This window comes from Maylandia zebra, linkage group LG22 (genome assembly GCF_041146795.1).
Source record: "Maylandia zebra isolate NMK-2024a linkage group LG22, Mzebra_GT3a, whole genome shotgun sequence".
Lineage (NCBI taxonomy): Eukaryota > Metazoa > Chordata > Actinopteri > Cichliformes > Cichlidae > Maylandia > Maylandia zebra.
In genome coordinates this window covers 5177218-5191805 of record NC_135187.1, presented here as the reverse complement: position 1 = coordinate 5191805, position 14588 = coordinate 5177218, and the positions used below count along the sequence as shown (strand labels likewise).

Here is a 14588-nt window from a genome sequence, read left to right as displayed (position 1 = left end):
CTCACATCTATGGGCAATATAGAGTCACCAGTTAACCTAACACCACTATCTGCATGTCTGTGGACTGTGGGAGGAATGCAGAGTACCCAGAGAGAACCCACACAAACACAGGAAAAACAAGCAAACTCCACACTGGCCTGTGAGTGAGGCCACAGTGCTAACCACTATATCACGTGCTGCCCACTTTGAACAACATAAAATGTAAAACAGCTTTGCAATATATCTACAACACAATAGCTTTTTCTTAAAAATAAATATTTTCAAAAATGACTTGCTCACATTTTGGAATTTTTCAAATGCACCACCAGGAAATAAAATCTGGTTTGAGAAGGAAAATGTGAAAGAAGGAGTGTCCCAGTACTTGCATTACAACATTAGTTGTTTAAATATTTTTTGCCCACTATGCCGAAATCAAGTACAAAGTGACCATCTTTATTTTTTTAAGTACACTTTTCATCTGGAGTCAGACTATTTTCTCTTTGTTGAACAAACAAAACAAACATGAAAAATAAAACTGTGCAGTAACTGTACAAGCAGGCTGTCCGAGACGTCTGTATATCATTGAGCATTGTCTGACAGGCTTCTGTGTTAGTGTGTGACCCTAGCTATTCAAGCTTGTTAGCATTAGCTGATTATTAGTATGCTGCCCTCTTGTCTAATCTAAACATATTTTTTCTTTGTTTTCTTGAATTATTTTATCCACATAAACTTACCTGTTTAAATCTGGTTCTTTAGTCCCTAGGTTGGTGTGGATAATAATAATGCCACAATCGTGTAGTACTTTGATATCATGGAGGGGTGTCAGTTTGATAATTTATCCAATATACTCATTTTGTCCTTATCCTCTCTTGTGATACATCAACCCAGCTAATCCAGGTTAAGGTGGACACAAACACTTCTCACAGCTCCTTTTTTTTTTTTTTTTTTTTTTTGAGCCACTGTGGATCAATCCAATCATAGGTGAAGACTTTCTATTTATTTCATTACCAGTGTACGTATCATATAATGATGATATTGTGATAGGTTTGAAACATGTCCTGCAAGGTGGCTGTAGCTCAGGTGGCAGAGCAGGTGGCAGAGCAGGTCAGCCACTAATCAGAAGGTCGGTGGTTCGATCCCAGGCTCCCTCCTGGCTGCATGTCAAATATCCTTGGGCAAGATACTAACCCCATGTTTGCCACCTACTGGTGGTGGTCAGAGGGCCCGGTGGCGCCTGTGTCCGGCAGCCTCGCCTCTGTCAGTGCGCCCCAGGGCAGCTGTGGCTACAATGTAGCTTGCCATCGCCAGTGTGTGAATGTGTGTGTGAATGGGTGAATGACTGAATGTAGTGTAAAGCGCTTTGGGGTCCTATGGACTAGAAAAGCGCTATACAAATGCAGGCCATTTACCATGCAGGCCATTTACCAAGCTTCAGGATCAATAGAGGGAAAACTTAAACTTTAGCCACACCCATTGCTGTCAGACCTGATCCCTCCGCTATGAGAGTGCTGTGCTTTGACACCGAGGTTTCATCCAAAGAGCGATCGTTGGAGTGAGATGTCTGTCCATCAACATCGTCTGCCAGAGCTCTTTTGTAAACACCCATCAGACTCTGCCTGAATCGCCCCCTCACATCTAGCCCCATGCAGAAGTACAACAATGGGTTCACACAGCTGTTAAAGTAGGCAACACCCTTTGCTACAGGGTACCAGATTTTCACCACTGCATTTTTATTGTCCACCATCTTCACCAGTAAGAGGCAATGGTAAGGTGCCCAACACAGGAAGAAGGCAATGACCAAACTTGCGAGTATACGCAGGGGGCGGGATTTCCCTGAGAGGCGGGTGCGTCTGATTCCTACAGCGGCCAAGATATAACAGACCAGAATCACCATGAAGGGAAATATGAAGCCACACAGGAAGCGGATGGAGTAGAGAGCAGCTTTGGTGCTGTTGTACCCCTCTGCCTTCTCCTTCGGATCCACAGAGCACTTACTTAGGTTCTTCTTGCCCAGGTAGACTTGGCGATGGATGAAGTAGGGAATGCTGAAGAGGATCGCTGCGATCCAGACGCAGACCGCCACCATCCTCGCTACCCACATGGTGCGTCGACGCTTTGTGAAGATGGGCTGCCAGATGCAGAGCACTCGATCCAGACTGATCACAGCCAGCAGGAAGACAGAGCAGAACATGTTGGCATATTTGAAGAAGCCATTGAACTTGCAGACGAAGAGACCAAAAGGCCAGTGCTCAAAGAAGAGCTTCTTAGTGAGAGAGAAAACTCGTGTAAAGCAGAAGATCAGGTCTGCTATCGCCAGATTCACCAACCACACGTTGGTGACCTTTGGCTGTGGATGAAGAAGAAAATAAAACAACAATGATAACAGGAACATAAAGAAAATCAAAGATTTTGATGGCACTGAATTGCCATTATCATTTGTGCATCACTAGTACGCGCCCTCATCTGCTGTTTTTACCTGGAAACAGTTTGACCTTAAACCTGGTAACCACCCATTACTAGTGCTGTCCTGCAGGGTAAAGTAAGTACCTTGAGAAAAGTGTTAACCATGTCCTATTGGGTCAGGTAGAGGGGATCGATATGTTTGCAACAATAACAACTGACTACTCAGTGGACTGACCACATTCAAAACTGTTAGTTAAACATATATTTATATATAAATTTAGCCACACTATCCACTTTTACAAGCAACAAATCCCCAGTCAGGCATAATGTGTTGTGAGTAATTCCTCATTTCTTCTTCTTACAGATTCACGGATTCCTTTAGGATTCGCCTCCTTGGTGGGTTTCCTCTTTTCCTCATCTTTTCCCCCTTTGCCTCCAAACTGCTCAGCCCCAGCTGTTTCTCTGATGTACTAATTTTTAATCTTGTTCATTCTGATCACTCCCAATAAAAATCCTGGCATCTTCAGCTCTTCACTCAGCCTCCTGTCTTTTCGTTAATGTCACTGTATTCAAACCATTAATCATAGCATGTCTCACTAAACCTTCTCTTGTAAATCTCCTCTTTCACTCTTGCTACTTTCTTCTTCTCTGTTTTTTCTTGTCAGTTTGGATAGTTGAACACAGGTAGTGAAGGCAGATGAGTTCAAATATCTCGACTCCCTGCATGTCCATCAGTTTCACACACATGTATTTGGTCTTGATTTTACTGACTTTCATTCCACATCTGTCCAGAGCATACCTCCACCTCTCCAGGCTCACTTGCTCTCACTATGATCACAATGTTATTTGCAAACATCACAGTCCACAGAGACTCTTGCCTGGTTTCATCTTTCAGCCTGTCCAGCACTACTTCAAACAAAAAGGGCCCAGATTCCTGATGCCTTCAACCCATCTGTAACTCTTATCACACATCCTACCACCATCTCACTGTCCTCATGTCGTCATGTCCTGCACCACCCTCACATACTTCTCTACCATTCCTGACTTCCTCATACAGTATCACAGTTCCTCTCATGGAACCTATCATATGCTTTGTCTAAATCCACAAAGACACAGAACAACTACTTCTGACTGTCTCTGTACTTCTCCATCGACACTCTCAAGACAAGACAAGACATTATTATTCCTCTTTCTCTTCACAGAGCCAAGTTTCTGCTCACTGATCATTACTTCTCTTGTTAACCCTTTGCCAAACTCTTATTTCTTTAGCTATGACACACTTGGACATAAGCTTTTTAGGACTTAAGTTGATTTCCTTATACGCGAGTTTTGCCTATTTTGAAGGTTAAATTAAAAAAGGATTGCGTGAGATAAAATGTTGACTAGAATTGCATTTTTAATTTGTATCACTTTTCATGAATAATCCCACATTTTAAATCATCTTACAAAGTTTTAGCATTAGCAAAAACAGCTAGTGTTTATATGAGTGTGAATCTTATGTTATGTAACAAAGAAAAGAGCCCCTATACTCAAGTGAATTATCCCGGTTACAGCTCCCTGCAAAAGTTACAAGCAGGGGACAAATTGTTGTTGTTGTTTTCTTTTATTTTAAGTTGCTTTGGGTTTCCTGTGTTGGTGCTGTGACACTGACAAAGTCACATATCTGTGCTGTCTTCTATCCCAATATGTTATTACCCAAATGTTACTGACGCTTATCAATCAATCAATAAATCCCGCCTTTATTTGTCACATGCAATGTTACACATACATGTTACCTGCAGTGAAAACCTGCAGTCTTATAGGGAGTTGTAAAATATTAAACTGTAAATATTAAGTTATTTCAAATATATGACACACTCCATATCTACCTTAAGTTTGAATCCAGCCACCCAGATCACCACAGAGTTCCCTGTGATGCCGAGTACAACAGTCAGTGTGTACAGGATGATGCTGACATTGTCCATGATGGCATCAATGTCCACCGCCTGGTCATCCTTAGAAGACTTGAGTGTGTGGGTGGGCAGAGAAGTATTTGGAAACATTGTGTGGCTGGAAAAGAGAAAACAGAAAAGGGCCAAAATGTCAGGCATGTTACTTATTGTGTAATTCAACCGAGAGACGGGAAGAAAACACAAGAGTCTATATTAAAAAACAAATATAGATTCACAGACTCCACCTATAAGCCAACTTTTTTCTGATTGATGGAGCCTATCTGTATACAGTTAGGCATGAGATCAGCATATGACCTCGCTGACATCCTAAAGACTAAAGAGCAGGAAAAATGTTTAGAGCAGGTCCATGGTTTCACATGGCTCTGCAGATCCCCGAGTTTTAGTTTGTTTTTTAGTTTTGGAGCCCTGTTTTATACATCATATTCATACCTATAGGAAATATAGAATAACCAATTAACCTAACCCCAAGCTGGAGTACCTGTGAGTACCCACACAGACACAAAGAGAACATGCAATGATGCAGATGGTGGATTTAAACCCAGGACATTTTTGCTGTGAGGCAACAGTGCTAATCATGAGCTCACCGTGCTGCTTATGTGTGTATATGTATATCTATATATATTTTTTCCTTCCACTCTTTTTCAGCTCTGTCTTTATACGTTATAATCCTGTTCTCCTATAGATGGTTTTAAATGTTTAATATTCCTTTTTCTGTTTTACTGTCTTCTTTTTTTTAGTATTGCCTGTTTGCTTGTCTGTTCACTTCCTGTTTTACTTTGGTTGTTGGTTTTGTTTTTTCTCTTGTTTTCAGTTTATTTCTGTGACTGTCTGTCTCGTTTTCACTCCTGTCTTTTTTAGTCCGTATTCCAGGAAGCAGACTGAACAATCTGAGTTTAATCAGCAACTCTGAGTTTTCAGTTCCACTGCAAGGAAACTGTCCGATAGTCTGAAGATTTAACTCTGAGCTGAGAATAAATCTGTGATGTAATCATTGTTCCCACACTTACTATTTTTATTAACCATGAAGTTGTCAGTGGAACAAACCCACATTTTACTGGGATATCAGGATCAATTTCTGCAGAATAATTCACCTCGCTCTGAACTTTGACAGCGGCAGGAGCAGCAGGAAGGAAGGAATCAGAGATAAACTCAAAGAGAAACTATCCAGTTAAGTTCACAGAGTCTGTAACGCCGTAACTGACTCAGCGTTGAAGTAAACTCTCTTTCTGGAACACACTAAGGCTCTGCTCTGGTTGGCTCCTGAGTTTTTCCAAAGTATTAGTTTAGCTCCTGTGTGTTTTATGGATGCCTGTGTTTCCCTTTAACTAAATAAAGGTTTTTGGCTTTTTGGCTGTGTGCTTGTCTCGCTTTACAGTCCTCTCAACACTGCTTATCGAGACACAGGTTACTTGTGTATATACAGAGACAACTGTATTTGAAGTCATATTAAAGTTGAGCTTGCATGATTATAACGGTATAAGACAGAAAATAATGAAAAGCAGAATAAGAACCACTTTAAGTAGATAAATGTATGCATTCATTAGTCCCAGGTCACAGGTGTGGGTATTTTAAACACTGGAAAACAGCCAGTCAGTTTCTTTCGTCCCATAACATACGGGCGGATTATCTGCACAGTCGTGTTTACACTTCTCCATTATTCACATGTAGGTGAACTGTTTCAGAAGCATGTCTTATTTCCTTCCTGAAAGTTCTAGGTCAACTAATATTTTAGAGACTTCTCTATATGTGCACTAATGCAGTGCAGTGTTGCTAGCTATGTTGCTTACATGCTAAAAATATTTCAGGCACTTCAAACACTTTCCACAGACCTCCCGTGCAAGTGGAAAAAAATCCCCTGACCTGCTCAGAAAACTGCCGAAATGGTACCAAGTGGCTTTTGGGGTGTGTGAAGAGTCTTTATATACAGTGGGGCATAAAAGTATTTAGTCAGCCACCGATTGTGCAAGTTCCCCCACCTAAAATGATGACAGAGGTCAGTAATTTGCACCAGAGGTACACTTCAACTGTGAGAGACAGAATGTGAAAAAAAAATCCATGAATCCACATGGTAGGATTTGTAAAGAATTTATTCATAAATTAGGGTGGAAAATAAGTATTTGGTAACCTCAAACATGGAAAATCTCTGGCTCTCACAGACCTGTAACGTCTTCTGTAAGACGCTTTTCTGTCCCCCACTCGTTACCTGTATGAATGGCACCTGTTTGAACTCATCATCTGTATAAAAGACACCTGTCCACAGCCTCAAACAGTCAGACTCCAAACTCCGCCATGGCCAAGACCAAAGAGCTTTCGAAGGACACCAGGAAAAGTATTGTAGACCTGCACCAGACTGGGAAGAGTGAATCTACAATAGGCAAGCAGCTTGGTGTGAAAAAATCAACTGTGGGAGCAATCATCAGAAAATGGAAGACATACAAGACCACTGATAATCTCCCTCGATCTGGGGCTCCACGCAAGATCTCATCCCGTGGGGTCAAAATGATCATGAGAACGGTGAGCAAAGATCCCAGAACCACACGGGGGGACCTGGTGAATGACCTGCAGAGAGCTGGGACCAAAGTAACAAAGGTCACCATCAGTAACACACTACAACGGCAGGGAATCAAATCCCGCAGTGCCAGACGTGTTCCGCTGCTGAAGCCAGTGCATGTCCAGGCCCGTCTGAAGTTTGCCAGAGAGCACATGGATGATACAGCAGAGGATTGGGAGAATGTCATGTGGTCAGATGAAACCAAAGTAGAACTTTTTGGTATAAACTCAACTCGTCGTGTTTGGAGGAAGAAGAATACTGAGTTGCATCCCAAGAACACCATACCTACTGAAGCATGGGGGTGGAAACATCATGCTATGGGGCTGTTTTTCTGCCAAGGGGACAGGACGACTGATCCGTGTTAAGGACAGAATGAATGGGGCCATGTATCGGGAGATTTTGAGTCAAAACCTCCTTCCATCAGTGAGAACTTTGAAGATGAAACGAGGCTGGGTCTTCCAACATGACAATGATCCAAAACACACCGCCCGGGCAACAAAGGAGTGGCTCCGTAAGAAGCATTTGAAAGTCCTGGAGTGGCCTAGCCAGTCTCCAGACCTCAACCCCATAGAAAATCTGTGGCGGGAGTTGAAAGTCCGTGTTGCTCGGCGACAGCCCCAAAACATCACTGCTCTCGAGAAGATCTGCATGGAGGAATGGGCCAAAATACCAGCTACTGTGTGTGCAAACCTGGTAAAGACCTATAGTAAACGTTTGACCTCTGTTATTGCCAACAAAGGTTATGTTACAAAGTATTGAGTTGTATTTTTGTTATTGACCAAATACTTATTTTCCACCCTGATTTACGAATAAATTCTTTACAAATCCTACCATGTGGATTCATGGATTTTTTTTCACATTCTGTCTCTCACAGTTGAAGTGTACCTCTGGTGCAAATTACTGACCTCTGTCATCATTTTAGGTGGGGGAACTTGCACAATCGGTGGCTGACTAAATACTTTTATGCCCCACTGTACTTTGAGATCTCCAGACACCTTACTGCATACAGTTTTGTCATTTAAATGTTAGAAATGTGTCATTAATAATATTATCTTTAACAGTGGTTATAGGATGTTGCTTCTGGCACAATTTTCAGAAGAGTTGCAGATTTACATTTTTAAATACACTTAATGCACATGTTTAACTGTCACTCTAGGACAAAGGTCTGATCATGAGAGTTTAAAGGGTGAAGTCTAAAATCAAAATTATTATGATTCTAATGAGGAGACCGAGTTTCTTTCAGAATAAATGCATGGAACCCTCAAAGACCCAAGTCAGTTTAGATAAATTTGATTTAGCTCAGCTATAGTGAAAGTGCCGACAAACAATCAACAACTGTGGTGGCCTCAGCACAAAGCTATGAAGTGCAGCACAAGATTAACAAAACCTTACTTGATAAAATGTGTTTCCAGAGGTCATAAATGAAAAAGTGATCTTACCACTGCAAGCAAATACTGTTGAGCTTTAAAGAAAAAGAGCCCAGCTGTCGAGCACAAACATGGTTTCTGCTGTTTAGAGAAGCAAAGCTGCTGCAAGGGGAAATGAACATGGCACTGCAGTGAGTGCACAGCCTACTTCAACCACAGATAAAAAAAACAAAACCGTAAAAACCCTGCATTGTGTTTGAATGTCTCTGTAAACCAGATAAACGGCATTTTGCATCCATGCCTAGACTTATTTATCATTCAGCCGGTAATGAAATCTTCGTAGGAAGAAGTTAAGGTTTCAAAAAATAATTACACTAATTCAGTTTCTGACAAAGTGTGAAAAAAAGCTCAGATTTGCTCCTTCTGTTTTTAAGTTGCAGGACTAAATGATAACCAGAAGTGTTCTTCCATAACCATTGTCTTTGTCTACAAATCACTTCAACATTTTATCCTTTTGGACATTTTCATGAAAAATTTAAAGTAATTAAATGGCTCTAGTTTCAGAATCTTGTTTTGTGGGCTCAGAGTGGCTCTGAGGCTGTTTACCCTGAAATTCAACTGTACATTTGTGGTAGATTTGAAGAAATTCCCCTAATGCAGCAATATCAAAAGTGTGGGCTGTGGCCTGACAGGGCCATGATGATAAGAGTGAGTGGACTGCAAGTGATGAAGTCCTCTCAGTGAACCCGTCTCACTGACGACGCTACGTCCAGATGAACAAAATCAACTTTCTGAGACTAAACTAAAAAACTTAAAAAAGAAAAAAAGAATTAATGAAGCTAAATTATTAGATTAAAATGTGACAGGACTGTGTAAGACTTGTTTTTGAATTGGCTGGGCTGTCTGAAATATGGGTTACTGTGGGTTAAAAAAAAAGTTGGTCTGCAGGACAAACCAAAAAGTGCAATGGCTCAGTTGTTCACATAGCAGCCAAGATGGCCGAGATCAGAGGAGGCGTCATCTGACCTTTTTAAACCCAAGAGATAATGTGACTGAGGAAGTGTGTCATCAGTCTGTGAAGGACAGCAGATACAAATGCTTAACAAACCACAGATTTCTACCAGTGCTTTAAAGAATTCACACTCATATTTAATATATAGTGTAACCGTGTGCCAGCAAGTACGGTCAGAAAGAAAATAGCCTAAAAACAGTCAATAGCTTATAGCTGCGTTTTCCAAAAACTGCTGTGAGATTATGTTGCTACATGAGATACTGTTATAGTAATTAGTGTTTAGATTTTTTGTGTTTGTCAAACTTGTTGATTATTATGTTATTTTAACAGTGAGTTATATTTCTTTTCATGTCATTAATTCCAGTTTTAACTTTGTGGTTTTCTTGGGAATGACTGCGATTCTCTGGTTTGGTTCCCGTTTAACACGATCTGTTTATACAGGGACTTTAACTTCTGCATGTTTTTGTTTTCTGTCTTTACTCTGTCACTTATCTGTTGTCCTGTTATGCCTCCCCCCGTGTTAGTTCATTCTTGTTTACTATTTCAGTTTCATATTTTATATCTTCTTCCCTTTGCCCTTTGTCAAGACATTTGTGAATTACTATGTGTGTGTTTGGATTCATTTTTTGGTTTGTGGCCTTTTTCCTTTATGTTTTTTCTCATTCCTAGAAACAGCTTGAAACTGCCTGTTTCTCACATTAGGTCCTCTCTTCTCCATACCCTGACAGATAGACAGCTTATCTTAGTTTAAATAATGAGCAAAATCAAGTCAAGCAAAACATAGTTTTAGAATTCATCTGAGAATCTGAAAACAATCTGAGAAGTGTTTTTGTTACCATCCATCCAAAACATCTCCTGCACAGATGTTTTCTTTCAATTTACCTGTTTTACTGGTATTTTTCAGAGAATTGCCTTTTTGATCAGAAAACCATTTTGTTTATACATTTTCATTAGTAAAAGTGTTAAATTGAAAGTTGGCTACTAATCTGATAACATACTTGCAGCTGTTCAGCAGAAAAGTGCACGTGATCTTAATACAACACGATTGGTTACTTTTATGGCTGTAGAGCATGTAAACAGGCTTCTTATATTTCTTTTAAAATTAACATTCTTGCTAAAACCTTTTAAAGTTGAATGGCTGCAATGACCAGATTATAAAGAAAATTTAAAAAAAAAACGTCGGACTCTTTTTTTTACGCACATAGGTGACACACAGTTGATGTGGTTTGCCAGCAGGAAAGTCAGCAGCCAACCACAGACTTCACAAAACACGAAAGAGATGAAAAGAAGCTCTGAATGTCATTTCCTTTACGTGTGAGGTGTTTTGCATCTGAGGCACGCAGACAAAGAGGCAGGCTGTAGAGTAAATAAACTGTAGAAAACATTTAAATAGAATTTAAATCATCAAATCTTTGTGTTTCTACAACTGCAAAAAGTAAGATCAAACACTGACAGGAAGTGTGAAAATCCTGTTTTGCCTTGTAGATTCGCTTTGCTGTAACAAAGTGTTTCCTTACGTTTGCTTTGCGTGACCATCCGACTGAGAGCTTGAGTTGGGGGGGTGTGGGGGGTGGTGAAGCATGGACACTGCTGCTTTTATGTAAAGTGAGGTGATAAAATGACATATTTAGAGTAAATCCTGCCTGTATGTACCAACACGTTTTTATTGATTTATAGCAGTTAAACTGATTTTATTTTCATTGTGCCAAAGATTAGAACATTAAATCCATTTTACCTGTTTCTCTCACCCAACGTGTTGTGGATGTGATTATGTTCAGTTTAGTTGAATTCAGATTTTATTTATGAAGCACTAAAATCACAATAACAGTCCCAAATCCAAACTGGGAGTTGGATCCACTGAAGAAGAGCCTGAAACCTGAAGGACCGACTTCCGATTCTAATGTTAAATATCCTCAGAACGATAAATAAACCAGCAGTCTTAAAGCAGCGTGCTCTGTCAGATGAACTGAAGGTTTTATGGAGTTTTTTAGGATATCCCGATAATAATAAATTATTGCATTCTAGAAATAATAGATGCATGAACTAGTCTATTAGCATCACTCTGAGACAGGATGTTTCTGATATGGGAGATGATAAGATAATGTGCAAATGCAGCAAAGAAGATACAAGACTTATCAGGACATCTCTGAAAGTGGTTAAAAATGTAGATAATGCTGCACATTCGGTTTACAGATGGTTATAAAATGATTGATGGGAGTTTTCAATTTCAGGCCTCTGATACTGTTCGTCTTCACTCAGAGAGTCACAGCTCATGTTAATGCTGATGTTTGTTTTTAAACTAATTTACACAAAAATCTCCCCGAGTTTGCAAATTTAACATATGAAAAACGTAATCACTTTTCTAACATTTAATGGATACAGACTGTTTGTGTGTAATGTCATGCTCATTGTTCTTGTTTTGATTCACTGTACATGGCACAATGTCTTTTGAACTAGAAGCTGATCTCCAGCTTGCATGTGAGTGCATGTGTAATACATTTAGGCTTTTAGGAGCTAATGAGCCTTCTATTTGCCTTTAGAGATGGCGAAGCCCTCATTTTGTTAGCACAGTCCCACAGCTGTGTGACAAAGTACCTATTAAAGCTTTTAAGTTTGATCTACGGACAGAAACATTACTCTTTGTTTGGTCAGTTAGTCCACTCCTGCTGTACAGCATGGATTGCAGTGAAACTAAACACAGTCAGACTTTGTCCTCATGACAAAACTACAGAATTTGGTACCTTTTCTCTACTGCCAACAGCTTTAAATACAATAAGAAGAAGGAACGGGGAGCTTTAATGCAAATGCATCACTACCAAAAAGTAAAAATATAATTTTTTCTGTAATACTGAAAATCACACAAGTATCACAATAATGTAGTAAAAATAATTACAGTAATCACATTACAGCCACAAGTCAAACTTTTTTTTTTTTTGCCTGCAATGAGTTCTTTAATTATCCTCAAGACAGAATCGCTGTTACAATCAGCTGCTTTCCATTTGCATGCAGTGAGGCAGAAAATGAGAGAGCAGCCTTCAGTTTATGAGGAGTGGAAATGTGAACATTACTTTTATTTTATTTTATTTAAAACTGCTGCTTTGAACAAGACAGTAGCTGTTGGCAATCCCCTGCAAAGAAAGCAGAAGGCTAACAGGTAAGAACCAGAGTTATGCTAAAGGTGAGTATGCTGACCACATGCATTCATCGGGTAACTAAAGCAGCGATTAACTGTCAGGCTTTGAGCTTGTGCTCATACTTATTTCAGCAGAGGACTCACTGAATGAAGCTCCCCTAGTGCTGGCTTTCAGCTTCGCTGTTGGCCTTGTGTTCTTTTGTGGTCATACTTACACACACACACACACACACACACACACACACACACACACACACACACACACACACACACACACACACACACACAAATATGCTTGTGCATTCATTATGACAGGGATTTGTTCCAGTTTGTGGGACTGTAGCCTTGAGGTATCTTGTTACCTGATAATTATTCACTTTCACGGGTGCTACAGAAGTAACTGATAGATCAAATGTGTAGAATCAATTTATTTCAAATATATGTTAATTACAAGGAAGTGAAATTGTATGCCATCTTTTATTTGATGATCACACAACAATGTGATCATCAATGTGATGATCATGTATGTAAATGCATACAATAATGCATTTACAGTACTGAATTATTTTGACATTATCACAGAAACAGACAACAGATTGAGCAGCTTATATCTTTAACAAAAAGAGGGGAACTTTCTGCCCTGTGTCTCTGTGTTTAAATTTAACATATAGGGAACCTGAATGTGTGGTTTGTAGAGGTCACAATTACACATATGTAATATGTGGACATAATCTTAGATGTCTTTTGTGGTAGCCTTTTCTAATAGTATCCTGTATGTAAAAAAACAGTCATGGTGAAATTTCATAAAAGGTACTGTCCATGCACAAAAACATTGTGTAATAACTAGAAATCAAGCTGCTGTTTCTGCATGTTATGTTTGAAACACCAGTATTTACCATAATTCTTGCACGGCTTATAAAATTGGCATATTATCTAAAGCAAGCCTCCACAACAGCCCCAATTTGTCATTTGACCTCTTGGGGAAACTAATTGCTCACACCTGATTTACAGCCTCCTCTAATCTGGGTCACTAACTGTGTTTGTGGTGTTGGTAGTTCTGAAGTATTTGTAATGCGTGTTCTTTTTTTCCAGGTGCTCTATCACCCTCCCACAGTCTAAAGACATATACATTAGATCAACTGATAATTAGAAATTGATTGTCAGTGTGAATGTTTATGTATTTGTGTTGTCCCTGTGATAGACTGCTGAGTACCCAACCTTTCCCTCATTGTCAGCTGAGGTAGGTTACCTCCCCAACCCTGCACTGAATTAGTGGTTAATAAAATGAATGGATGTGTTGATAAATGTTCAAAAGTGTTCTGCCTACTGAACCTGTAGCATCTAATGCATCAAATCTTTAATCATTTTCTTTATGAGTGTAGTCTTTAGATTATCATAACATATTTCCCCTTTTTAGTCTAGTATCAATCACAACCACCACCCGATTGTAAGTTCAATCAAATATATACAGCTCAAACTCTTAAGGAATTATATAAGGAAACCCTACCTGGTTTTTTCTTTTTAAAAATTTGGATGATGTAAGAAAACAAAGTGTGTAAAAACTCCACAATACATGTAAAACTTTTGGTCATAAGTGGGAAATATCAAGTAACAATGTCATCTGACAAGTCCAGACAAAGTTCAGAGTCCTTACCTGCAGTTACTGGACTGATCTCTCAGAGCTGAGGTGAGCTTCAGTCGTTGTGGTCAGAGGCAGAAGTGAAGATGTGTGCTCTGTTATCTGTGTCGCAGTTACTTCAAGTGGTTCTCTTTGTATCATGTCTATCACACGCAGACTTCCTCTCTGTGTTACTGTCATGTGTCTAGCTTTGTCTTCCTTTCCTCATATAGCTGCTTCTCTTTTTCCACACAAACCCACCCTCACATCGCCTCTCTGTTTGTCAAACACACACACAGATCCAAAAGCACAGACACTGAATGACCAACAAATTAATCAGACTTTAGAGCGATTGCTTTCTTCTTCAGCATCGCATTTATTCAAATGGAGTCGCTGACTGCGTAGTTACAGCAGAGGGATTCTCGCATTGTCATGCATGTTGGAGCCGTCTCACCTTTTTTAATTTTTTATTTTTTTTGCTGATTTCCATTAAACGTATGCCCAGATTTTAGAGTAGCAATTTATTAAACTGAACCGCAGCCTCCATGTCGTCATGAGGTTACAGCTGTTTCC

The 14588-nt window shown here is 39.7% G+C and overlaps 1 protein-coding gene across 2 annotated transcripts; it reads right to left on the bottom strand.

Annotated features, from left to right (window-relative positions):
• Window positions 1–727: 727 nt before the first annotated feature.
• On the bottom strand, window positions 728–14184 carry LOC101481232 (fMet-Leu-Phe receptor). Of its 2 annotated transcripts, none has more exons than XM_004569786.4 (3): window positions 14052–14184; window positions 4251–4431; window positions 728–2326 (listed from the first exon to the last, which is right to left on the bottom strand). In XM_004569786.4, exons 2-3 carry the CDS (start codon window positions 4422–4424, stop codon window positions 1433–1435), a joined length of 1068 nt encoding a protein of 355 aa, XP_004569843.1. In that variant the 5' UTR covers window positions 4425–4431; window positions 14052–14184; the 3' UTR covers window positions 728–1432. The 2 variants fall into 2 exon arrangements, with proteins under 2 accessions (XP_004569843.1, XP_004569844.1); XM_004569787.3 differs by lacking the exon at window positions 14052–14184 and adding an exon at window positions 8325–8405.
• Between the last annotated feature and the right edge of the window lie 404 nt (window positions 14185–14588).